The 25,028-nt window shown below is 50.0% G+C and overlaps 1 protein-coding gene across 3 annotated transcripts in view; it reads left to right on the plus strand.

Annotated features, from left to right (window-relative positions):
* LOC144144974 (matrix metalloproteinase-2-like) overlaps positions 1-25,028 on the plus strand; it is a 238,219-nt gene that overhangs the window by 119,457 nt on the left and 93,734 nt on the right. For 2 of the 3 annotated variants that reach the window (XM_077676473.1, XM_077676475.1), the window contains exon 2: positions 18,595-18,866. In XM_077676473.1, coding sequence (XP_077532599.1) covers positions 18,595-18,866 — 272 coding nt within the window. Of the gene's footprint in view, positions 1-8,161; positions 8,423-18,594; positions 18,867-25,028 lie in introns of those variants that run through there. The other variant, XM_077676474.1, reaches the window with a different exon arrangement.

Below are 25,028 nucleotides of genomic sequence, written 5' to 3' on the forward strand. Positions count from 1 at the left end.
GTCTAAGGCGCAACTTTGTAAGGTAACCTGTGCAAAAGCGCTTTGCCGGTTAATGCGCCTGTTTTAAAGACGATAGTCTTTCTAGGGCTACTTGAACGGAAATATTTTGGTCTGTCTGTCTGTCCGTCTGTCTGTCTGTAACTCGATTCAGCCAGCCGGCCGAAGTGAAACAGATGCTGCGTAAATAATCTTATATACTCACAGCCAAATCTACATGCCTAAGTCCGGTGTTATGTTCATACTTGTCAACACTGTTGAACAAGAACAGGAGATTACGCAAATATAAGGCAGAAAATCAACACATTAGTGATATCTGGAGTGTTCCTTTATCCAAAATTTACGGATGCTTGCTTTTGGCGATAGGAAATAAAATACGACATACACTGCAGAAAACAGTCGCCTGCTGTTGCCCGCCCCACCTGACGGAATTCTAAAATATCAAATGGCAATGGCAACGAAAGGTTCCACTACATAGGTTTTGCGTTCCGCTTGGAACGCTCGTGGAGTAGGGCAACGTGGTTCTATTAACGTTGTAGTAGGGCGCCTAGATTCACGCGCGTCTCCGCCGTACGGCAGCGCTGGCATCGAGGCCCCCGACTTGGGGCAGTGGAACGCGGTAAATTTACATTGCCTCGAGTAAACCTCTAGCGTGTTATCTTGGAAGGAACGAGACGGGAGAGGAACAGCATGAGAGGTGAGCGGGAAAGAGAAGGGATGCATTCATTTGCCAGGGACGCCGGTCTACTATCGTCTTGCGTCGACATTTACAACGAAAGAAACAGATACTCGGCCAATTTTTTTACCTCTGCTATACCTCCCGACACAGTGCCGGCAAATACTGTGACGTACGTACCACCCGGGAGGCGAAAAAGAGTGAACAACGGGGATCGAGCTTGAAGTATGAGCGAACTGTTCAGCGGCTCTGAGTACAAAAAAGAGGCAAGAAAAATGGTGCACAGGGTAAACTCTAACCACGGCGATCTATAAAGTGATCAAGAGAGCGCGAGCGCCTTTTGTTTCTCGCGTACGTCCCCTTTCCGGCATAGCCGGGCGCCGTGCTTTTTCTTCTCGCATAGCGTATAGTTTAGTGCCAGCTGAGCACCGGATTTCGGACGTTCTGCTCCAACACGCTCCTCTCGACATTCTCCCTGCTCTTCGCTCCCTTTGCTTTCTTTTGGTTTTTCTATGTGCTTGTTTCCGCGGCCGCGGCCGTGCGTGAGCTGGCAGCTCTGCCCCTTCCGCGCACCGGGACAGACAGAGAAACGGCTCAATCCTGACTTCGTCTGCAACGCCCCCTTCTCCGTTTTCGGAGTGCCTCCTCCTTTTATTAACAGCCCGCCTGTACGTCTCAATCAATGCTTGCTCTCTTTTTCTGTCTCGCCTCGCAGTATAGCGGTCTGAAAAAGATGGAGATGGCAAACGCACATTGCCCGTCTATTTTCCTCTCTTGTGTTTGCCGGGTCTCGCTCGCGTCTCTCCACAAGTGACAGAGATGGAGCGTTTCCGTCTGCACGTACGTGCGCTCGTGGCTGTTCTTCTTATTTGTTTTTCCCCTTTCCAATAAGCTGCGATTCTGATACAGCGAACTACACTATCATGCGATCGAGCGTTATCAATGCTGTGACCGTCACACACTGGCCACGTGCAGCATAGTAGAGCTAGTGTCACTAGATAGTGTTTTAGAGTATCGGCACTTTTTAAGTGCAGAGCAGTTTAGGGGCTCGCCTTGACGTAGCTCGCTCGCTGGACCCAAGTAGAGCCACACGGCGTTCCGTCGTAGCGGCCGTCGTCGCGGCGCCCCACATAGGCTTAGAAAGCTAAGCAGTTTATATAGTCATAAGCGTTCGAAACTCGTGAACCGCAGGCGCCGGTCATACATCTCTCCGTTGTTTAGTGCAAAGAAAACTGCAGGTATATTTGAGGCAAAATATACGTAATTAACCGGGAACCCCCCGCGGTTATTTAGCCAGGAACGCTAGTTGGGTTGGTTTTTACGATAGTAAGCGAAACAAAGTGGAAATGCAACGTCAGCACGTGCGGGAGGAGAGAGAGAGAAAGCAAGCACAAAAAGAACAGAACTCCCGCTGGCGCAGTTTCAGGCAGGGGGCGCGCGAGCACTGCGAAGGCGGGAAATTTGGATTGCATTGGACAAGCCTTCGTTGAATTCATCAGGAGAGGAAGGAGACAGGGCGGCGAAGAGCGTGATGGGTGGTAAGAGTGAGCGGATATCGGCGCCACAGGCCATTATGGCGAATCACTGCTGGGCGAATAAATGGGAACATATAGGTATCTTGGCGCTTATGAGCGTCATCGCGTAAAATTATTAACCAGATAACGCGTTGGTATACGCGCCGAAATTATAGGCATTTAAATATGACCGCAGTTTCTCTGAACTGTGATTGCTAAACAATGACGTCTTTGCGGGGCTGGAAGCGCTGTCGAACAAAACTTTCAGGAAACACATTTTTTTCGCAACTATTTGTACGAAATGTGACAAAAGAATCTAATTCCTAGTTTGCAACTTCCCCGAAGAATGTAATTCCTTAAAAAATGTAATATAAGAAGTAATTCCTCGTTTGTACTTCCTCAAAGAATGCTATTCCCCGAAGAATGTAGTTTACGAATGTAATTCCTCGTTGGTAACTTTTTTAACACAGGGAGCAGAGCACTGCGGATGAGGATTGTTGCGGAAAAGGGATGGCGGTGGAAGGGGACCACGGGCAGATGGGAATCGTTGCGGATAACGGCTAATGCGAAAAGGAGATAAATGTAGTTTAGCGTCATTTCGGGTCCACGCAGTCATTGTATGAGGAGTAGGCCGCAGGACAGAGAATTAGACACACGGACCACCAATTTCTGCCGACTCTCCAAGCCACGCTTTCAGTATGAAAACACAACCTTTACTCAACGGCACAACTCGTTGGAATGTTTTCGCAGACATCCCGACGTTTGAGCGAAAACAGAAGAGAAACGCGAATGTCATCTAATAAAGTTTCACCCATCATCGGAAGAGCGCGAGCGCCAAGCGAGGTGAGCTATTATTAGTAGTACGACCTTCCGCGAACATTCATTTCAATCTCGCCGTTACAGACTCGTTGATGAGAGCTGGGTACAAGTTCCACACTAGTTAAAAGCAAGCGAAATCAGGTGTTTTGGCTACTAGATTTGTTGGCACATCAAAATGTAGGCTACGTTTATAAATGTTGCGGATATAAGAAAGCCGTAGATATAGCTTGATATAAAGCGCGCTGAATGCGAGGACGGCTCGGTTCAATTAGTTCGCCAAATTTATCTGGCGTCCCGGGACACGCTACACCGGCGTCCTTTTGTCGTGCGGTTTTACCGGGAACGTACACACCAACAGAGATTAGTACGTAAGCTCTTATTTAAGCTGCGGCTTTCGGAACGAGGATGCAGAACGCTTTCGCGGTTATAAAACCGAATGAGGCCCCCAGAGATAACCAGAGCTTGAAATGGGGCTAGTTGGTTTTTTACTCGGAACATTGCTGGCGCTAGGCGGGACAAGGACGAGAAATTACACACACAAATGAAGTGCACTTTATTTGTGTGTGTAAATTCTCGTCCTTGTCCCGCCTAGCGCCAGCAATGTCCCCAGAGATAATTTGGTTTTCCCGTGAGGGGCGATTATAACGTTCACTTGATGCATTTTTCGGTTCTTCGGTGTCGTTTTCCAAAAATAGTGTCTGGAATTCGCGCACCTTAGGACGCTCGACGATACATAATCTGATCATTTTTTTTATTACTTGCCACAAGTTCTATAACCTTCAGAAGTGCTTTCGCATTAAAAGCAAACCTCTTGTAGTTCTTTATGCTCCATGGAGAAGTAAAGGCACACATATACGGACGCGGTAGGCCTACAGGAACCCAGGGTGCTAGGAGAAAAAGTGTCTAAGCGTAGAAGTGGCAGGGACTCTGCTTGCCACGTAGAAGCTGGTCGGAGATCGGGAGAGGAAAGCTGGACTGTTTCTCGATTCGCAAGCCGATGGTATTTTCTGAAACCATAACCAACATATTTAGGCATTTTGAAGCCGTGCACATCGACTCGTGAACGTAGGTCGATACTATAGTGACCCGACTAACGTTCAGGTCTACCTAATGTCATTTCCGACGCGCAATGAAACTTGCCTTTCGAGTTGGCAAACCAGTACGTACCCGTGCAATTAAGCTCGCGGTGTCATCATATTCTGTCCTTTTGTTAGTCTAACGCAGGACGAAGAAACTAAAATCAAGACCACTGTTTTTAAAGACTACGCCAACAAAGGGCTCCTCGAATATCCGTGGCTATTATCGGTCGCCCACTCAGTAAACTCCTCTACGAAGCCGCCTGACTGCTTTACTCCAGTTAGATGAATATGGCGCTGTGGCGTCCTTTGATCGACCCGCGAAAGCTTTTGGTAGTGGAGGGTGTCCCGAGTGCATGACACGCGCAGACCGCGATCCCGTCCGCGCGTCCGGTTGTTGCGCGAAGAGAAATCCGATCTGGCCCAAACGAGACCCGAGGGAGGATTTTGGGGGAGCACGAGCCGGCTTGTGGGCTCTCGCTGCAATCCGGAGAACAACACGACGAGTGATTCGATTAGGCCCGCGTGGAAGGCTGCTGCTGCCGCCTCTGAATGAGTGGAAGGGAATTCCCCCTTCTGGTCTTCCCTTTCACATCGTTGGCTCCACCCCGCACACCCTTCACTACCGCGAGCTGTGTTGGTAACAGGAGGAACGAGCCAAGCGCTGCGTTCACGCCTGCTGAGCTCAGAGACCTTGCGGAACGCGGAATAACAAAGGGAGCAGCCAAGTTTAGCAATTGCAAAACAGTGGCTTTGTGAGTAAATATGTTTTAAACGCCATATTTGTATTCCATATTGTCTCAATAATCCATTTTAGCTGCGACGAGGCTCGTTGAACCGGATGGTCCTCTATAGGTGGTATTCATTGAAAAGTTTAGCTGTCAATTTCTTCGCTTGGCAACATTGGAAACAGCCACGGACATGGCCGATGCGCACCGGACATGGTGCGGCTCGTGCCACTGCTCCCGCACGCCGAAGAAAAAAAAACACTGGCGTGCGTCGTCTGCTCCGTTTCAACCCGATTCTCAACGGTGGTGTCAACAGAGATGTTATTAATCGCACTCACATTGGTTTCAAGGCATTACTTGGCGTTCGGTGGGGTAGAGTTTGGAACGTCCAACACAGATCACGTGCTTAGCACGGGAAACTACCGCCATCACGCGCAGCCCGACGTAATCAGTAACGGCTCACTCACTTGGTTGCCTGCATGCGTGCCTCTCCAGTGAATGCACGCTATAAGATGCCCTATGTTTGTTTTTATCAAGCGGGGGTCTGGGTACCGAACAATTCATGAAAGGACTGCAGGGCGTCCACAGACCCCTTGCCAAGCACCGTGCTCCCTTTCTATCCAACTTGGCGGCGATGCAGAGTTGGCTTGAACGCATGACACGTGCATTCGTTTGTGTTCTTACGTATAGCACGGCTTTCTTAATTCGTCTTTTTTGCCCGAGACCCGAGCATTGCAAGAAAGCCAAAACACAAACGGGGCGCATATTCAGTGCTGGCTGGTGTACGAACGAGTTTATCGGCGAAATCAAATGGGGTTTGATTAGATATCACGTATCAACATCCCGGCGTCTAAAATCCGATTCACCGTGGGGTTTACAGTCTCCTTTTTTGTCTTAGAAGAGGTTCCCCGGCTAACGTATGGTATATGGTGGAGGGCTACTGTCTATAGTTTGGATCGGTTATACTTAGGTGGTACCGGAAGGTGGCTACGCTTCTTTACTCATTGTCTATGGTATGGCGAACATTGTAGAGTGTGAATCAAGGCCCTAAGGCGATGTAACGATGAAGCTAGTCGTGTCACCCTAGAGATGGTAGCGCTGAGAGGTTTCAGTGGTTGGCTAAGCAAACATCGCACTCGTAGGCCGAACTCCCGCTGTTCACTCTCACTTGTACGCCCACAGCACCGAGAGCATTGCAATGGAGGGGGGGGGGGAGGTAAAGCATTAATTTAACCAGGTTTTCTGTCTCCCTATCTTTATTCTAAAGCTGTGCAGCAAGAGAAAGTTTCTTCATCTCAGCATTTTGGGAAAACATTTGTGCACTAATTTTATGCAGCTGTGCATACCTATACTCTACGGGTTCAGCACTTCCTCCATGTTCTCGAGGCTTCCTGCTGCGTCATTCCGTGCGAACAAATGTTAATATCGCCCTTGTCCGTTCCATAAAGCGGCATATATGTCGTAGTTTTAAAACTTCTTAACAACGCGGTCTTCATAAACATAATTCGGCTTTATCATAACTATCTCGTTCCCTAATACAGCAGCCACACGCTCCCACTACCAAGTGAAAAGTGTGGGACCTGCTGGCGCTGTCTGTTGCATGAGTGACCCTCCGCTGGCAGTGAACTGACTGTTGTAATTGATGGAAACGGGGGTACGACGCGTTTCCGAAAGAGTGCTGCGGCACTGCGAAAGACCCATCCACTTACGCGGACAGCGTGATTGGCGCGGTAGCGCAGAGCCGCCACTCTTCCTCTCGACTCCAAGAAGCCCCGAAGAGACGGCGTAGTGTCGGTCGTGTAAACTCGCGTAATGCTAGACGACGAGCCTTTGGATAGGAGGCGAAATTGAAAGCAAACCTATTATCAGCGACGTCGTCCTCCTTCCACTAGAGCGTCGTCGCCAGGTCGTCCGGTCGATCGGCGTCTAATTCAGCGCCGACGCCGTGGCGTGCGTGCCTCGATGATCGCCGCGCGCTCGGCCAAAGTGTCCTTCCGGTCGCCCCATTACGTGCGGGACCCCCACCCCCGCTGGCGGGGGAGGAGCGCCTTCGATCGATTGTGCCAAGTTTGCATCACCCGCCGTGCTGGTACGGAATGCAGGCAACTTTGGAACGAAGTTATCTATAGCCGGGAGCCGATTGCTTCGTGGTGCGAGTGACTAAGCAATCGCTCGAGATTTTCATCCAAACAACGCTTCTAGTTCTTCTCAACAAAAAAAATCAAAACTCCAGAAAGAAAATCTCTACGGCCTTCTTAGTTCACGGGGTCCATGAATTCCGCCCGTGGTAAAAAACCAGAACTTCCTTAAAAAATCTTCTTGAACTTCCTAGTTCACCACAATGGAAATTTCGGTGAGCTGGTATTGATACAGTACGAAAAAGGGGACCACCGCTGAGGGGTTTCAGCATAGAAATTTCCGGCCAGAGCGCACGACGTAGTGCGTATAGCATTGCTCGAAATCAAACCACCACGCCGGAACGCACGCCGATCAACGAACGCCCGCGCAGCTCCCCTGCCGTGGTTTGAACCGTGGCGACACCGACCGGAGCGGGTGGAAACTATAATGGCAAACTGTTCGCATGGCGACGCAGTGAAACATCCCCCTCGCGAGGGGCACGATCAAATGCAGAGCATTTCCGGGGGCGCGCGACGTTAAGTAGTTTGCGTTACGTTAATGTTGTTGCACTTGTGGCAACTGCTGACGAGAGGGCGCTCGTCAGCAGTAATTTGAATGAGTCAAGGATATAAGGCGCGTTCGTAGCCTCCCATTCTGTGTCGGCTTTGTGGCGCAGTGGGTAGAGCACCATGTACATTGCGTTCCGCCCGCAGGGTCGAGGGATCGAAACCAGGCGCCGGATAGTATTTTTTTTATATATAGTGTAGGCGGAGGGGTGCGGACTACGACTACGGACGCCTACGGACGTCAACGCGGGTGACATCGTGAGTTACTGAAATGCTCTGCATTTAAAAGGCGCGAAAGAAAGATGGCGACGCAAAAAGGTGAATCGGACTGCATCCGGAAGCAAGACCACGTGTTGACCACGCGACTCATGGCCTGACGTCCCGCTCGCTCGAGGCCCATTCTGCTTCGCACGTGGCGTGACATGTGGTAGGACGCGTCTCGATCTGGCTTCTCGCGCGTTACATGTGCGACGCTCTTGAGAAAAGGCGCGGCCTGCTGTGCTTCGAAGAAGCTAGGGACGCCAATTCCTGCTTTGTGTACGCAGTAGGAAGGAGAACAGCCGCACCTTTGTTCGTTCCACCCCTAGCTTCCTGAGCAGACTGCACGAGCGGACGTATAAATGCCGCTGGAAGTCGGTCACCCAAGCGGATTCTGCGACCGGACACCTGGCTGTTTTGTTTCCCGTCGCACTGTTGATGCGAGGCGGGCTAGCCCTTCAGACGTGTTCCCGTCTCGAGCTGCTGCCGTCGCGACCGCGAAATTTTGGAAATGCGCAAACTGTGGCGTCGAGGCTACAGTTGTGGAGGGGTGTATCGAACGACTATGGCGAAGAACGTGAAATGCGTGTCGTTAGTACTGTTTGTGTGTATGTGTTGCGCCGGGGTTTCTCGGCCGGAGCCGACGGCTACCAAGAAGGCCAAAATGATGGTACGTGCCTTCGGGATTTTATTTGATTTTGATCTATGTTGCTGTACTGAAACGTCCAACAGCATGGCTGATTGTTCGGAAATTCGGTCTCGTCTAGTGTTGCGCCTCGTTTTCATTTCGCATTTTGTAATTGAAGAGATGCATTGTCGGGAATAAACTTCTACCCCGTCCTAAGTTTTACTCAAAAATATAGTCACTTTAGACGGACATGTCAACGCGTTATTTTGTGTGCGCGCGTATTTTCTGACATACCTACTGTACTTTGCGACATACTTCGAGTTGTTTGTACAAACCGCTATACGTCGTAACACAAAAATTTATTTGCGAAATTTTCTAATACTTTTGTGGGAGTAAAGTTAAGGGCGTCACAACAGAAGAAATAGAATTTGGAACATCTTGAAGGTAGCGCACTTAAACTTAAACACGGACACTAGCGAAAGAAACGGCAAACCACATCGCTGACTCACAACTGATTTTTTTAGAAGCCCAGCTAGCCCAGCTGTCACTTCTTCTATAGAATTTGGAGTAATATTATGACAAGTTCTGAAAATGCATGTTTTGTCACGCGGCACTACTTAACGCTTGTAAGGCGTGCATGCGCGGCCATAAGTTAATTCGGTTTTGTTTGTGTGTGTGTGGAGGGGGGAATATGTGAATAGGAGTAATGACAGAGACCAGATAAGATCGGTCAAAATTAAAGTGATATCCCCTCTGTATAAAAAAATAACGTGACGTTGAAAAATAATCAGGAAAATTAATTTGACCGGCGATTCTTGCAGCTCTGTCGCATTAGTTAACTCGGGAAGAGCAAGCTCTTCGAATTTGAAAAACAAAGAGTAAAAATCAACGCCGGTTAAGGGGAAGACGGTTAAAACGCGAAGCTCTCTCCCATGACACCTGAGTCGAGTCGAAGTCCAAGATCGGAATCGAAGATCGAATCCAAGACCGCGTCGGAATGGTGCAATCGAATTGACGCCCATCGGCTTCATAACGCGAGGGACGCAGGTTCGATTCCGCACACGGGAAGCGTTTTTTTTTTTTTTCCTGAGGTGCTTGCTGGGCTGTCGCTTATTATCATCATCGTCGTTTTGTGAAGCCCATTGTGTGAAGTTGGCTTTCCTGTAGTGCGTTCTGGCGCGACATCGGACGTCATCAGTGAGGCATACAGAGGTTCGCCTTAAAAATTGGTTTCCAAAATAGTTTTTCAGTTGCGTTCCAAGTCCCTTTTAGATGGGCAAACAAGAAAACAGAAAACTGAAATGAAACACGATCACGATTTCTTTAGGTTATTCGTTTTATGCGAGTGCCACGCTACTACTCGCCTGAAGGGAAGAAGCTGTCGTCAGCACTGAGGAACGTAGGCTCTGGGCGGCCATTTTCGGAGGATAAGATTCTGTGTCACTGGCCTTCTCTGTCATCCGCTCAGAAGGCGACCAATGAACTCTTACGCTTTCTACGTGCGACGAACTTAAACACCGGACTATAGACTGAAAGCCTCCAGTGTCAATCACCGAACTTGAACGTTTAGTGCTTCAGCGCTGGGCATACCTGTCTGCTCCAACTTTTCTTCACTCCTTCCTTTATCTTTTTTGCCTATTTTCCCTTTCCCGCGTGCAGGATAGCAAACTAGGCTCTAGCCAGGTTAACTTTACTGCCTTCCTTCTACACTCTTCTTTCCTTCCATCCTCGTTTCAAGCACACTTTGTTTCTCCGCTTTTATATTACCGGCATGTTACGGGGTGCGGCTTCATTAATTGTAGCGATTGATTTTAGAACCAGGAAGAAATAAATTCTGCAGGGCCAGTGCTTGTCAAGAAAGTTCGTGGTATAAAAATGACCGTGTGTCTGCTTCCTTCCCCGCCAAAAATGCCAGAAAGATGACAGCGTTTCTTCTGCCTCTGCCACCTAACCACCTCCTCCACCACTCCGGTCCGGTCCTCCCTGTCTCCTGTTGCCTTTCCTCGTCTTCGTCCACGCTCTCTTTTCGATCCCACGCTGTTCTTGCAACCCCCGCTTTCCCTTCCATCATAGCGCCCCCTGGCGCTCCTCTTCCTCTCTCCCCACTGTATCTCTACTTGCCTCTTTCTCACTCCATTGGACACCGACAAGTGTGCTTCATTTTTTTAAATCTACGCAAGTAGCGGCCACGCACGCAGGAAAATTTGAAGCTGGTTTGCGTACCTACAGGTACCTTGTGTTTGAAAGGAACCGTAGAGACAATCGGGCACAAAATTACGCACACAAAACGAAAAGGGGCGAAGCCGGATCACGTACCTCAAATGGCAACCAGCTCGAACTTCATTTCGTCCTGCTCTTTTTTTTCCCCCCCTTTTGGTTTCACTACTTTTCTACCCTTGTCTCTACTCGCCACTTCCCAACAGCGTGACAACAAACGGGCTATTTATCGCAGGGCAGAAAATGGCGTCCGTTTTTCTCGCGGGGACAGAAGAACCGGGGAAAGAAGCAAACCGCATCGGAACGACACGACAAACAGAAGAGAAGGAACAGTCACGGGAATGGAGTCCGCTGCTAGTTTCCATGCCACCACAGTAGTGCGGAGGCGGCAGGCGTGCTTACAGCGACCGCAATCAGAAGCCGAGCTTCTCGGCTTCCGGTCGCGGTGTCGTCTGCGCGCGGAGCCGTAATCCAATCAGAGCCGGAGTCGGCTCGGCTGTTGATGACAGCGCGGGTGCGAGGTTGTCGGCCCGCCGCCGAACTATCTCCTCCGCCGACCAGGCGCCGCCGACGGGCTGGCGAGGTCGAAGGCGGCTGCAGCAGGCGTGCAGTCATGTCAGATCGCGTCAACGCAACCCGCTGCGACCTCGCGTCGAGCTAGGCGCTTCGTCGCGGCACTGCTGATTCGCGCGGGAGCAGTTTTTCAGGCCGGAGTTATGGCCGACCTCCGCTTCCCTGTAGTGTGGAGTAAGATTATAAAATAAATTAAGATAGCGGGGGGGGGGGGAGGATGCATACAAGAGCCAGCGTACCTAATATCATTTCAAGCCCTATTATGCGCACACTTTTTATTATACTGGCCCCTTGGCACTCTCAATCGCCAGCCTCTACAGAATACGAGGAACTTAGATGTTAAACTAAGCAACTTAGGCGCTGAACTGGGCGCGTAGTGACTCATCATTCATGTGCAACTCAGGAAAACGACCCAGGCTCGCTGAAGCGTGGATGCTCTTACAAGAAATTTAGGAATATGGGTGGGACACGAACTCCTGGTCGTGTGCACAGATATATTATGTTCCCGGATCTTGATACGTCAAATCAAAACTGCTTTACGGATGAAGAAAACAGAAAAAAAAACCAACGTGTTATATTAGCGGTGATTGTAAGCCCACCGTATCAGTAACGAAGTGCTGGACGGCCCATTCTTCTTGACCAGAAGGGAGTCAGTGAGAAAGATTGAGTGATTGTAGGGTTTAACGCGCCGACGCAACGCAGACGATGAGGCGCGCCGTAGTTGAGGGCTCCGGATTACTTCTGACCACCTGGGGATCTTTATCGTGCGCCGAAATCTCGTACACACGGGCGTTTTTGCTTTTCGCCTCCATCAGAAAAGCGGCCGCCGCGGCCGGGAATCGAACCTGCGACCTCGTGCTCAGCAGGGCAGTGAGAGAGTCCTCTTTGCACGGAATGCGTACTGTGTAAACCACGAGGTGCGTACCCTCAGTGGCATCAATAAGGCTTATTTTTGCTCTCGTGGTAGAGGCAGCGAGCTAGGTCAACGCATTCAGGGTGAATGGAATCTCTACTCCACCAACTGGACATGCGATGCACCCTGGCGAAACACGTACAAACGACCATGAGACGTGCTTATGGGCTCAAGTGCTTTTACGGATATGTTTAAGTGCAGAACACTTTAGGGACCCAGCTTGTTGCTGTAGCTCGTCCGGGGTCACGGTATCCAGACACCGTTAGAGCAACCCGGCGTTACGCACTCAAACAGAGGCTTTGAAAAGATCACCGCTTCGCCTCGTCGGTATCGAACCTGGGTCCCTCGCGTTACGAATCCGACGTCAATCCCACTGCACCGCGCAGGCACACGTTACTCATATGAAAGTGTCGGGGGAATCTTTGAGCTGCGCCTTTCCACGGAGGCTGCCGTTGCGAGGCCGCGATTAAGTGCACAAGAACACAGAGAGAGAGAGAGAGAGAGAGAGAGAGAGAGAGAGAGAGAGAGAGAGAGAGAGAGAGAGAGAGAGAGAGAGAGAGAGAGAGAGAGAGAGAGAGAGAGAGAGAGAGAGAGAGAGAGAGAGAGAGAGAGAGAGAGACGACTCTTTATTACAGAGAAAGCAGAGAGGTTTCCCAGCATGAATTCGCCGACATGCTAGTCTGCGGGGAAGGGGGAGACGGGAACAAAGTAAGTAGATGGAAGAAGAAGAGTAGGAGACAAGAAGAAAAGAAGAAAAAATTAAAAATCAATAGAGTCCTGTTTAAGGGCGCTGAGTACTAACTTGACCGTACACGCTAGGGAGATGGCTACAATGTTGTAGCGACGCCAATGTCCTCGAGGTACTCAAATAATGCAGACAGGGTTTTGTGCTGGGAGGACGGTGAGTGGAATGGTCCAAGCATCAAGCTTAGTGTACGTTAATGGTCCAGGTTGGAGACATTCAATTTTTTGCTGTAAACGGCCCCTTGATTCAGCATAAGCAGAGCACTCTAGTAATGTATGTTCGACGGTTTCGGGTGAGCCACAGTTGTCACAGTATGGGTTGGAAGTCTGGGCTATACGACAAAGAAACGAATTTGTAAACGCTGCATTAAGGCGCAGTCGATGGTACAACGTCTCCAGTCGGCGAGGTAGTCGTTCCGGCAGCCTCATTCTCATGTACGGGTCTATGCAATATAGAAAGGCCTGATGAAACTCCGGAAGGGACCATAAGCGGTTCCTTTCAGCCAGAACTACTGCCTTAGTCATGGCTGAAGCATCATTTTTCGTGAGAAACACAAGAACGTAAAATAAGAAAAAAAAACATAATGAATTAACGCATTAATTGCCCGAAATTAATCACAACCCAGACCAGTGTCTCTTCACATGTAATTTCAGGGGCTACGGGCTCTCTCTTGACTACTTTCGGTATCGACGTCAGGCTGATACTGAAAGTAGTCAATCGCCACAACCCTTTTGTCGAATCACTGATCCTCACCTGACAGCTTTCACGTTGGGTGGAACCGGTTCAATGGTTTTTCTACATCCGCTTGGTGGCCTTCCCACTGGAAAGGTATTCGAAATCGGAGGGCTTTGTCTTTAGGTACACAACAACGTCGAGTGGTAGTGTTAAAATGCTGTTACGGCAGCTTCTTTTGGTTTAAAGGGACCCAGAAAAGCCTTTTGTAAAAGGTACAAAAGGCCTTTATTGTCGCGTAGTACCAATATAGCGATGCAATGCCGTTGGATTTATTGATCTACATGCAGTATTAGCTGCGCCAGAAGAAATTAAGTGCACCTAGCTCTCCCCCCTTGCCGATCGATTCCTCCTCCCTCTCTGCTTCTTTCAAAGCAGCTGGAAACACTGGGAATAGACTTGTGACATCGCGACGCTCGACTTCCGTTCTCCGCTAGTTACATTCCTGCGCCTAGGCACGCGTCAATCGCTGCAGACCCGCCTTTGCCTCGGGATCGCGCAGGAAGGAGGAAGAGCAACCGGAAGCCAATGGCAGTGACATTGCCGGCGACCGACGATCGGCCGAATCAGGGGGGTGCCTCGCCGTTGCGTCAGCCGCGGTCGGCTCGCTGCGGCGGCGCGCTCATCGGCTGAGAAAGGCGATCTTCAAAAATTGTTTTCAAATTATCCGTACAACGTATGGGGCTCACACTTGGCTCAAAAATCCCCCGTTATGTGTTCTACCACCTGAATGCATTTTATTGCCACCTTCACAAAGCTTTTCTGGGTCCTTTTAAGTTCAACCCCATGGTGCACTCTACGATGAGGTTGACTTTCTTTAATTTTGAATATAGTAGCAGTGAAAAACCCTTTACAGGACGAGGTTGAGGCCGATGGCGCGATTTGTTTTAAGCGAAGCTTTCTAGGCCTCACTGATGGCGTTCGAAGTCGCACCAAAATGCCCTGCAGGAAAGGCAACTTTACGCAATGGGTTTCACAAAACGATGATGATGATGATGATAAGCGAAGGCAGATCATTCGCCTCAAGAAAAAAAGCGTCTGTTGAATTGCGCCAATCCGGCACGGTCGAAACTACGCGTTTCAACCATCTTTTTCTAACGAAAGGGGCTTTGGTTTTTTTAAATGACCAACCTGCACTTTCATCTTTTCCTTGTTAGTCCTTTTCACTTCGCTGGAACAGAGTGAAACACCTGCGACGCGCGCTGGGTTTCGGTGACGTGACGTACAAGACAGGATCTTCATGGAAGGGAGTCCTTAACAGCTTTTCACTGTAAAATGGAGCAATATCGTCGCGAAGATTCGAATGTGCATTCGGTGTTTTTCTGTTGTTTTCATTTCTGCTATCTTACCTTCTTTTATTTTGTTCCTTGTTTGCCCCGACTAAAACAAAAACATATTTTTTTTTTCCGGATCGATCGGCAGCATTCCACTAATTCAGCATTTACATTCCATACTCTGTCTACCAGTGCGCAGTTTTTCATAATAATTTCGCAAAGTTCCAGGACACCGCGTCAGGGGCTGTAGGCGACCCTTTCGCTGTGCTTCCGAGGAAGCCGGCAGGCCGTTACACGATTTATCACCGCTTCATTCAGCCTCTCGGTTCGGAAATCATCGGGGGACTTCCCGCCTGTGAGAAGGAGCCGTCGCCTCTGTTTGGTTTCTGTTTAAGCGGAACGGAACAAGAGCGCCGATACGCCTCCTATGGTGCCTTTGTCGCCCCCGCACGATCCCGTTTTAATGATCGGTCGCGATCCCGTCAGCCGCGCGTGCAGTATGCATCCGCCGATAAATAAGGCGGGTTCCTTTCTAACGACCAACCTGTCGCGGATTCCTCTATCCGTCACAATTATCGGACTGCGTAATCGTGACAGATGATGTCTCCCTGTTGAGGCCGCTGTTATTAACGGGCGTTGTCGTGTGAGCAGCGTTGTCGTTGACCTTATTCGATGATCCCCTCCGTCTGACTGCCTCGCTGAGCTTGTTTTTTCTTTTCTTTACGCCAGTGGTTATTTGGGTACCTGCAGGAGAGCGGTATAAAGCATTGAAAGTGTCCTCGTGAAGCCACTGAAGAGTGACCCGACACAACGGGATCAGCACACGCGCCTCTGATGCATTTTTAAACACTTCCAGCTACACCCCCAATCCGTCGGCGCGCTGCCACGACGAAGCGCTGTTATCACGGCGCTTAACTATTGATCTGGAAACGGAGTGAGATAAAATCTAGTTTAATTGCCAGAAAAGAGAGCAAATAAATTCTATAGTGCGCACAAAAGGGCAGCATTGTTTTCTCATTACTCGCCTTGTTATTAAAAACATTCTTATCGACTAACAAATTCAACGAAATGATGTAGTAGCAAACACAAGGTACTACGAACTAGCTAGTTCACTCTACGCGATTGTCGTATGTGGAGGTAAGTATTACGAATATATACTGAGCAAGACATTTTAGTTTTGTATATAACTAATATGTCTCGATCGATTCGTATATATTTGTGAGAGAGTGAGTGAGTGAGAAAAGTGTGGTTGATCCCTCTTTCATCGGAATCGGTAAAACACGAAAGTGAGATGTGCCTTCACAGGATCAGTTGAATGTTTATTCTGCATCGATATGAACTTGCACATCGCTATTTATATTTCGTCGGTATGGCACTGTCAGACGCATCAACATTAGACACTGGATTGCACGCGCCGGAGCACTGCGTAAGCCCGAATGAAACCACACGCGCTCGCAAACCATGCGAACGAAACCGAACGGGTTGCCAGCGAATCGTTTAATGAACTCACGGTCCGCTGCAGCGAAAGAGCGTGATTTGCGGGGCGGTTTTGTGGGTATGCTTGGCGAGCGACAACCTGCTGGCGCGTCGCTTTCGCAAATGTGCGACCACTGCGTCCCTGCTCCGTGGAGTGTACGGGAGACGGTTGCGTTACGACGAGCTCAGTTGGCGCCAACTGTCGGCGCTCATTAGCATCGTGATGCACTACTTCGCTTCACTTCTCTTAGACGGCAGCACCATCGAAATATAGGAGGTTATAGAAAGATATATGGCGCGTTCATACAGCTGTCTGCGCTTCAGCTCGTAGCGGAGTCGGTAAAGCGCCTGGAACCTCCCGTTGCGGCGACGGAGACCCCGGCTCGAATCCTGGTGCAGCCGTGTTTTCTGGCAATGTCATTTCTCTTACGGATATGACGTCAGTCAGATCTTCGTGGATCCCGGCATGAAACACTTTCGTATTAAAAACGAGATAAATGGTTTTTGGACTTGCCTTGACAAGCTTTTTTCAATTAGCAAAGTAGTCGTGGCAAGCGCAGTGCATTCAATGTTGCCCATGCATAGATCTTTTTTTACTTTATTTTAGAGAACAAGTTTTATTGAACAGGTTCGAAATATCGGCAGCCCACGAAAGGTCGTCCGATCTACGTTACCGGGCGTTCTCAATAGTGTATGAGCAGGGGACAACTTGCCTGCTTTCAAAAGTGGTGGGGAACCCAACCAGGAAGCCTAGCGGTGGTTGTTGCCGTTTGACGCATTTTCAAGGAAACTTGGTCATTTGTATGTACGTACTTGATACACGCAGCAACGCTAGCACACATTAGTAGCGTCTTGCTTTCTTGCACAGCTGTGGTGTTTTGCAAAGAAACTAACCCAAGTGTGCGCGCTATACGGAGAAGGGAGGCATGTGTACGCAATGCGGCAAAGCCAACTTTTGCCTTTCCGCCGAGGTTAAGAAAGGGTTTTTTTGCCAGATGGCTTTGCGCAGTCTCATTTTCGTATAACCGGTTCACATATTCACAGCTTATCCCATAAAAGCGATTCACTGATCACAACCACGAGCACAGCACAATTCGAAGGTAAGCCGGGAATATGTAGTAATAGCTGAGAAAAAGATCACCCATTATTGCCGCAATAGACAAGCCGCATTGTTTCATAATCTTCAGGCAGTTTTCAAAGAATTTCCTGTAACTGTTCCGAAAGAGGAGGTTAGTTGGAAGAACATTTTTTCCTCGCACATTCGCAACCACTTCGTTTTACTCCTGTGAACGCTTAAAAATTGTCCGGGGATATTTTTCTCCACAACTCGGTTGAATTACGGTTCTCTGCGATCAGGAAGGTAAAGTCGGCTAATGCCAAAGCACATCATATGATTTTACTCGAAAAAGTGTGGTTTGCCTTGTGACATTGCGCAATACACGCTAGATATCCCAAATCGGAGTGTTGGGTCAAAGCATATGACTGGCCTCGTCATTAACCTCATTTTTCCTTCCCGTGCAGCGATTGGTCATACTGACGCATTGTGGTAATTAAAGAGCCGCAACAATTGCTATGGGTACCTGCGTTACGCTACGGGCGAATACACGAGATGTTCACAAAACCGCAGGTGGGATGAGTTGAGTGTTCAGAGCGCCATGGGGCAGTAAGAAATCCTCTTGGCAGGAAACTTACTTCGTTAGAACCGGTGCTTCCTTAAAAGCGGTGATGATTTGCTCTCTGTGCACTCCATTGGGGACTATAAAACACTTTGCATAAAGGGAGACTTAGAATAAAGCAACTGCATTCTAACAAGGGTTTTTTGCATATAGTAGTAGTAGTAGTAGTAGTAGTAGTAGTAGTAGTAGTAGTAGTAGTAGTAGTAATAGTAGTAGTAGTAGTAGTAGTAGTAGTAGTAGTAGTAGCAGTGAAGAACTTGATGTGGTGTCATAGTCCGGGAGGCCAAATGACGACTTGTAGGTCGTTGCCCTGGGTGGAACCAGTACTTGCTGAACGTCCAGCTGAGCGTTGGTCATCGTTTCACCCACAGCCCTTTGAAATAGGAGGGATAGAACGAGGTGGGAGGGTTAAGTTTTAAGGCCTAGTTGAGAGCGAAATTGTGTTCTGCGCGATATCGGGTTGTAGCCAGGTTGGGAGACGGAAAAATTTCGTCTCTCGCAGTTGTAGTTGCTTGTTTGAGTAGTTTGAGTTGTAGAGAGTTTGTGAACGAATGCGTCGCCGTGTGGTTCAGCGTCGCTCATGACGTCGCCTGTTCTCCTCTTCGCAGAACTTCCTGGAGCGGTTCGGCTACATGGGCGACACGAGCCGCAACGCGGTGCTTCCCTCAGACAACCTGCGCACCGAGCAGGGCTTCCGGTCGGCGCTGAAGCGTATGCAGCGCTTCGCGGGCCTGAGTCCGACGGGCAAGCTGGACGAAGCCACCATGGCCATGATGAAGAGGCCCCGCTGCGGAGTGCCCGACGTCATCGGCCACGCCGAGAGGGTCCGCCGATACGCGCTCCAGGGGGCCAAGTGGGACAAGACGGAACTCACCTGGAGGTGAGCAGCGCGTTGCTGTGCCTTGAGTAAAGCTTCTTGCCGGGCTAGTTAGTAAAGCTTCTTGCCGGACAACCTCGTTGAGGGGGTTGCTCTGGAACCTATTACGGAGACAAACATACGCACAAAAAACGCGAGCTATACGTGAAGATGGCGCTCGCTATGCTGCTCGAAGAACGCATAAGGGCAGACATCGTTCGAGCCTCGATTTTTGACCACTGAGGGCTTTTTCTCAGGTGGCGGCCCCAGACGAAGACTTTAGCCGAGTCAGGCTAGCAGTAGATTTACGCAAAACCCGACCGCGGGGCACCATTGGTCCAAAGAAGTGCACCGAAGAGGGATATTTATATACGACACGAGCAAAGCCCGCTAATAACGAGCGCTGGCAGCGTTAGCGGCATAGATGAAACACCTCGTCCACGGGCAATAATTAATTAGGCGGATCTTTTAGTTGTACCAGCGTTTCTCTCCTCGTACGTTGCCTAGAATACCGTGCCTCTCAGAATACGTTTGTCATTTGCAGCAAGTCGCAATGCTATCGCGATATATTCGATGAATTACCCCACGATTCTCACCATTTCCAGCAAAGTGATTGATTCGTTCGTTGACCTTTGCCTCGAAGCACTACAGGAGCGTTGACAAGCCCGCACAGTTCCCGGTCGCGTGTAAATGGATTACACTTGAACGGCGGTGAACGAGGCAGGAGACGTCGTAGATGTCGTCCTCATGAACTCCTGATCACGACGCATCTCAGAAAAGGGAGGCAACTGACCGAAAGAAGCGGCGTTGCAGTGAAAGCTATGCGGTGAAGCGGCTTCTCCGCGGTCGTCCGATGGTGTCGAATTGCGTAGTTTAGTTTGGAGAGGCACGGTGGTCTGCAGCATGATGCAAAGCGAACGCTGCTTTTACGTGAACTAAGCGTTGGCAGCACGCTTACTCAGTCCCCCCCCCCCTTCCTCACACACACACACACACACACACTGCCACCCATACACCCCTCCCGCCCGTTTGGGCTGCCTCTGAGGGGGACACAATGCTTTTCACAGAATTTGAAGTGCAGAGCAACTTAGGGGCTCGCCTTGTCGTCGCAGTTCGCTCGCTGGACCCCAGTAGAGCCACACGGCGTTCCGTCGTACCGGCTGTCGTCGCGACGTAACCCAGATGCTTCGAAAGCCAAGCGGTTTATATAGTCAGAAGCGTTTGAAACTTGTGAACCGCTGGCGCCTGTCATACATCTCCCTGTTGTTTAGCGCAAAGAAAACTACGGTACTTTTGAGGCAAAATATACGTAACTAAACGGCAGCGCCCGCGTTCATTTAGTTAGGAATGCTCGTCGGGTTGGTTTTTACGATATCAAGCGAGAAAAAAAGTGGCAGCGCAACGCCGGCACGTGCGGGAGGAAAAGCAAGTCCAAAATGAACGGAACTCCCACTGACGCAGTTTCAGGCAAGGGGCGTGCGAGCACCGCGAAGGCGAGAAATTTGAATTGCATTGCGTGGCAGCAGTGAGCGGACAACGGCGCTAAAGCCCATTATGGCGAATCCCTGCTCTGCAATTCATCGAGTGCTATGGCTTTAATTTTTTCCACTGCCATTATTGTGACGCTTGTATCGTGATTCAAGCGCGAAATAAGGTAGAAGCGCGGTCTTATTAAGATAATACTTGCATCGACTTAGGGTCATGCGACGCAAGAGTGCCAAGCGTGACACACTAAGCACTGAAAAATGAGATAAAAAGTGAAATGACATGTCACCGAAGGTGAGGCTAACAGGAGGAAAAATTACAGTCCACACTTAAAATGCGGCGGATCGTCTCAACGGTGTAAATAGAGCCTTTGACAATGGCCGGCTTTGAACAAGAAAGCGCGAAAAAGGCGAAGGCTGTATGTCAGCGAAAAATAGACGCCGTATTTATTCGGACAAATAAATATATGGTGTGGCACGCGCGTCGCTCTCCGCCCAAAACAAAGCCTGCACCGGAAGGACACGCCAGGAATACCGTCGCAAGAGGCGTGTTTCTCTTCTGGCACGGGACGAATCTGATGCGAGGGACTCGAAACAACGGCAGTCCGTTTGCAAAGATTAAAAGCTAGTCCGTGTTCGGGATGTACAACAACGGCACCGGGGGTCCCCCCATATACGCGCGGCTCCTTTGGAGGCCACGGGCGCGCGAGACGTTAGCGCGGGAGAAAAATAACGCCGGGGCGGGATTGAGGGTGACGAAACAAAATGACCAAAACGACACAAAACCGCAGGCTTCCTTCAGTGCCTCGCAGGGCGCTCAAAAGCGCTGCTCACTCGCAGTACGACGAGAAGAGGGGGCAGGGGACGAAGGCGGGATGAAAGAGCGTCGACGGGTCCAAAATATGGAAAAGTTCATCGGCGTCATTCGGGAGTCCAGCCGGGGCTTGCCTCTTCCAGCCTCGCGCTGTCGCCTGGGGCGTCGTGTGAGCCCGTTGTTGGCTCTCCTCTTGAAGGATTTCGGGCAGGCGGCATCACCTGTCCGCCCGGGGAAGAGGAGGGAAGGGGCGCGTGTCTGGCGCATTTGTCAGGGGGGATTGCGCGCAGACAAGAAGACCTCGTCTCGCCTGTTCCGGGCGGTCGCAACAGCGGCCACCGCGGCGAAACCCAGGGCGGCGAGAGAATTGAGAAGAACGGCCGGGGGTGTGAGAAGGCGGAGGTGGCGGGGTGGGGGGGATTGTGTGCCGAGCTTACACTCACGACGCCTCCCTTGAGTGATGGTTCTGAGGCGTGCGGGAAAGCCGACTAGCAGGAACGGAAAACTGGAGGAAAGAAGGGGCGCTTGGCGCTACCCGGGACAGAGGTGGCGGCGGCCGTGCGGCTCCCACCGGCGCGAATCCACCAGGGTGGACGCGTGGGTCAGCCGGACCTTGCGGAGCGAAAGACATTTGCCGCATGGCCGTCGCCTGCCCCTTAGCCCCGGAGCTGTCTTAGCGTCATCCGTGCGTTCTTCGAGTCTACTTTCTTGCTGGTGGGCCCACGGCGCGCCCCGGCCCATGCTGTGAGCCCGGCATCATTCATTACGAAGAGAGGGCTGCGGGAAAGAGGGAAGGATTCTCGACAGCTGAGGTCCACGGCGTTCTCCAAGAAGACACTGCGCAGTAAACAAAGAACGGCCGAGAAACGCCGTGTCGATAGTAATGATCTCGCCTGATACCCCCCCCCCCCCCCCCGTTAAAGGAAACGAAAGAAGAAAACAGCACATCGGGAAAGATAGGATGCGTCGACTTTCCCTGCTGCATTGGCATACTAGGCAAGGATCGCCAGTCTCCGTTGTTGCCTAATAAATTGAGGCTCTCCGCTAGTTTAGTGCTGAGCTGGCTTCGCGTGGAAACGGCGCGTGTCGCCAGAGCCCGGCTAGCGGGCTTAGGCGCGTCACCTGCCAGCTCCCGCGACGGGTGGTAGGCGTCACTGCAGCGAGAACACATTTTACCGGTCTCAGGAGCCTGTCAAAAGTACACGCAACTTGCTCTTCACCTGGCGCATTTAGCTGCTGCTGTGGCATTTTTGCTTTCATCTCACGTATTTCTTTTTGCTGTTTTAAATGTTTTTGTGTGTGTGATGACGTATGACAACAGCCGCAATACTGCATTATCGATCGCCTTTCATCGGTCACAACACCAGCCTTCTTTTTCAATGTGTTTATTGTGGCGAATGTTTTACTTCCATGATAGCTATTACGAGAGATGATTAAAAATTTTAAACTTCTACAGCCACTGTTTTTTGCACAAACACGTCGAAGCGGGAAAATGACAGAAGAAATGAAGAAAACAGATACAAGAGAGAAAAAGGCAGGACTTTGCATCTTTCTGGAGCAACATAGCTTTGTAGCGCTGGAAGGTGCTCCTCATTTCACCTGTCACGTTCTTAGGGAGCGGAATTAAGCGCTAGTGTCAATGTAACGAATGCTGCGCGAGGAAGCGCAGATGTTGAAGGATGAAGCTCGTTGGGAGCTCGGATGCGCGCTATGCAACACCCCCAAGTGTAGGGGAGCTGGCAGCCGCTCTTGCATCCTTTGTGAAACGGCCGCGAAGGCAGATAGAGGAGGCAGATAAGACCAGTAGAATTTTAGGAGTGCCAGGAGTGGATAAAATAGCGCCTTCCGCGTCTTGTCGCACCTAGATACGACCAGGCCGACGCTGCCGCTTCTCCAGGTGTGAATCAGGTGGGCGCGTCAAAGCGCGTAGACAGGAAATGGTGAAGTTCCGAGGTGAAGTTCCGGAACCGCGGGCTCGACGAACAGCAGGCTAAAGTCTTTAAGCCGATTAAAGTTTCTTTTTGTTTTTGCGAAACTGCTGATTCGCCACTACTTTTTAAAGTTCCCTGCTCTTCGCTTTGCATCTTTCGTGTGCAGTCGATTTTGCCGCGTACTTCAGTTGAAAACTGAAGCCATGCGCTGTACTGGATTGATCGAACGCAGCAGGTGCCCCCCGGAGCTCTGAGAAGCGAGAATCTCCACAAAGGGTCGATTTTTAATATCGCCGTGGCGCGCTGACAAAAGGTTTAGCGTAAAAATGCGCGCCTTGGAACGAGGAAATTGTACGTTTTCTGACGGCGAAAGAGTTCTTACGTGTGTAACTTCTTGGGAATGAGCGGACGTGCATAGGGAATGTCTGGAGCGAATGACGCCACTCTCATGTGAGGCGCTATTCTTTGCGTGGTAGGCATAAAGCTAGAAACAGTGTCAGGGAAAGAGTGGGGGCAGCAGAGCGGAAAAGAACAGTCAATGCCTCGCCAGCGTTTCAATATTGAGCTCAGGTTGCTCTGACAGGGGTTAGAACTGTGCACGTTGCTATTTTCGTTCTGATAAGACGTAAGCAAAACGGTACATTTGCTGAAGCGAAATACTGCGCCACTGTTCATTGAAAACACGCACGCACGCACGCACACGCACACACACACGCACACACACACACACACACACACACACACACACACACACACACACACACACACACACACACACACACACACACACACACACACGCACACAGAGAGGGGAGGAGAGAGAGAGAGAGAGAGAGAGAGAGAGAGAGAGAGAGAGAGAGAGAGAGAGAGAGAGAGAGAGAGAGAGAGAGAGAGAGAGAGAGAGAGAGAGAGAGATGAAACAATAGATTTAGTGTAAATAATGCTAACGAGAGGCCAAACTGGAGAATGCTTTTCAAAGTTTTGTCTCTATATATCTATATCCACGTCAAGCGCAGCTTTTACTGCTGTTTTGTAGTAGCGACACGCAGTTATGTTGAACGTACCTGTTTTCCGTACTCCCTCGAAGGAAAGAGAACGCACTAACGCAATCGGTCGCCTCGCGTGGTTGCTTCGTGATGTTGTTTTCGTCCGGGGTACCAGAAGACCACACAACAAAACACACACAGCGGTGATAGCGCCTTTTTCTGTCGTTTGAGTCCATGTCACGCCGTACGCCCTGCGAGACCAAAAAAAAAATGTAATGGCAGAGATACTGCAAACGCTTCCCGCTATTTTTCTCCACCGCAGTAGGTGACTGTCGGTAGGCGAGCACACTCTGTGACGCGATGGGGTGCCCAGAAGGCTTATGAAAACGCGTAAATTGGGGCATTTTTTGTGTAGGGCCAAGGTGTTGCCGGTTGATTGAGTGTAGTGACGTCCTCTTCGCGGTAAGGTCATCTTCATCTACGGCTATCGTACGCCCCTGGAGTATCTATTAAAATAAAGGGCAACAGGTTTTGAAGAACTATGCTTCCATGGCCATTCGACAGGAAAGGCTACATCGGTATGTGCAAAAAAAAAAACAAAAAAATGGTCTCAACGAGCTCCTTTGGCGTTGTCGTTCAGCAACGCTGCCCCAGCCCTTTTACAACCTTTCGGCCCCTCTATAGCCATTGCACTACAGCTCCCCCGCCGTTCTTGAACATTGTAATTACCTTTTGAACGAAGTTGGCGAACCAACCGCCAACGTTTCACTGCTGTAGAAGTTTCGAGAAATGTCTTCTGTTCTCGCCTCTCATAGAAGCATTCTCCCTCCTTTCGGAATATTCAACACCACTGGTGCTCACTATTACTAATTTTTATGATATTACACAACTCTAGCATTATGGAGGATCGTACACAATTTAAGGAGATTAAATGCCACCGATGTTTTGATGATCACAGCGATGTCTAACAC

This window comes from Haemaphysalis longicornis, unplaced genomic scaffold (genome assembly GCF_048455015.1).
Source record: "Haemaphysalis longicornis isolate Haplotype H1 unplaced genomic scaffold, Haemaphysalis longicornis Haplotype H1 scaffold_7, whole genome shotgun sequence".
NCBI classification, from domain to species: Eukaryota; Metazoa; Arthropoda; class Arachnida; order Ixodida; family Ixodidae; genus Haemaphysalis; species Haemaphysalis longicornis.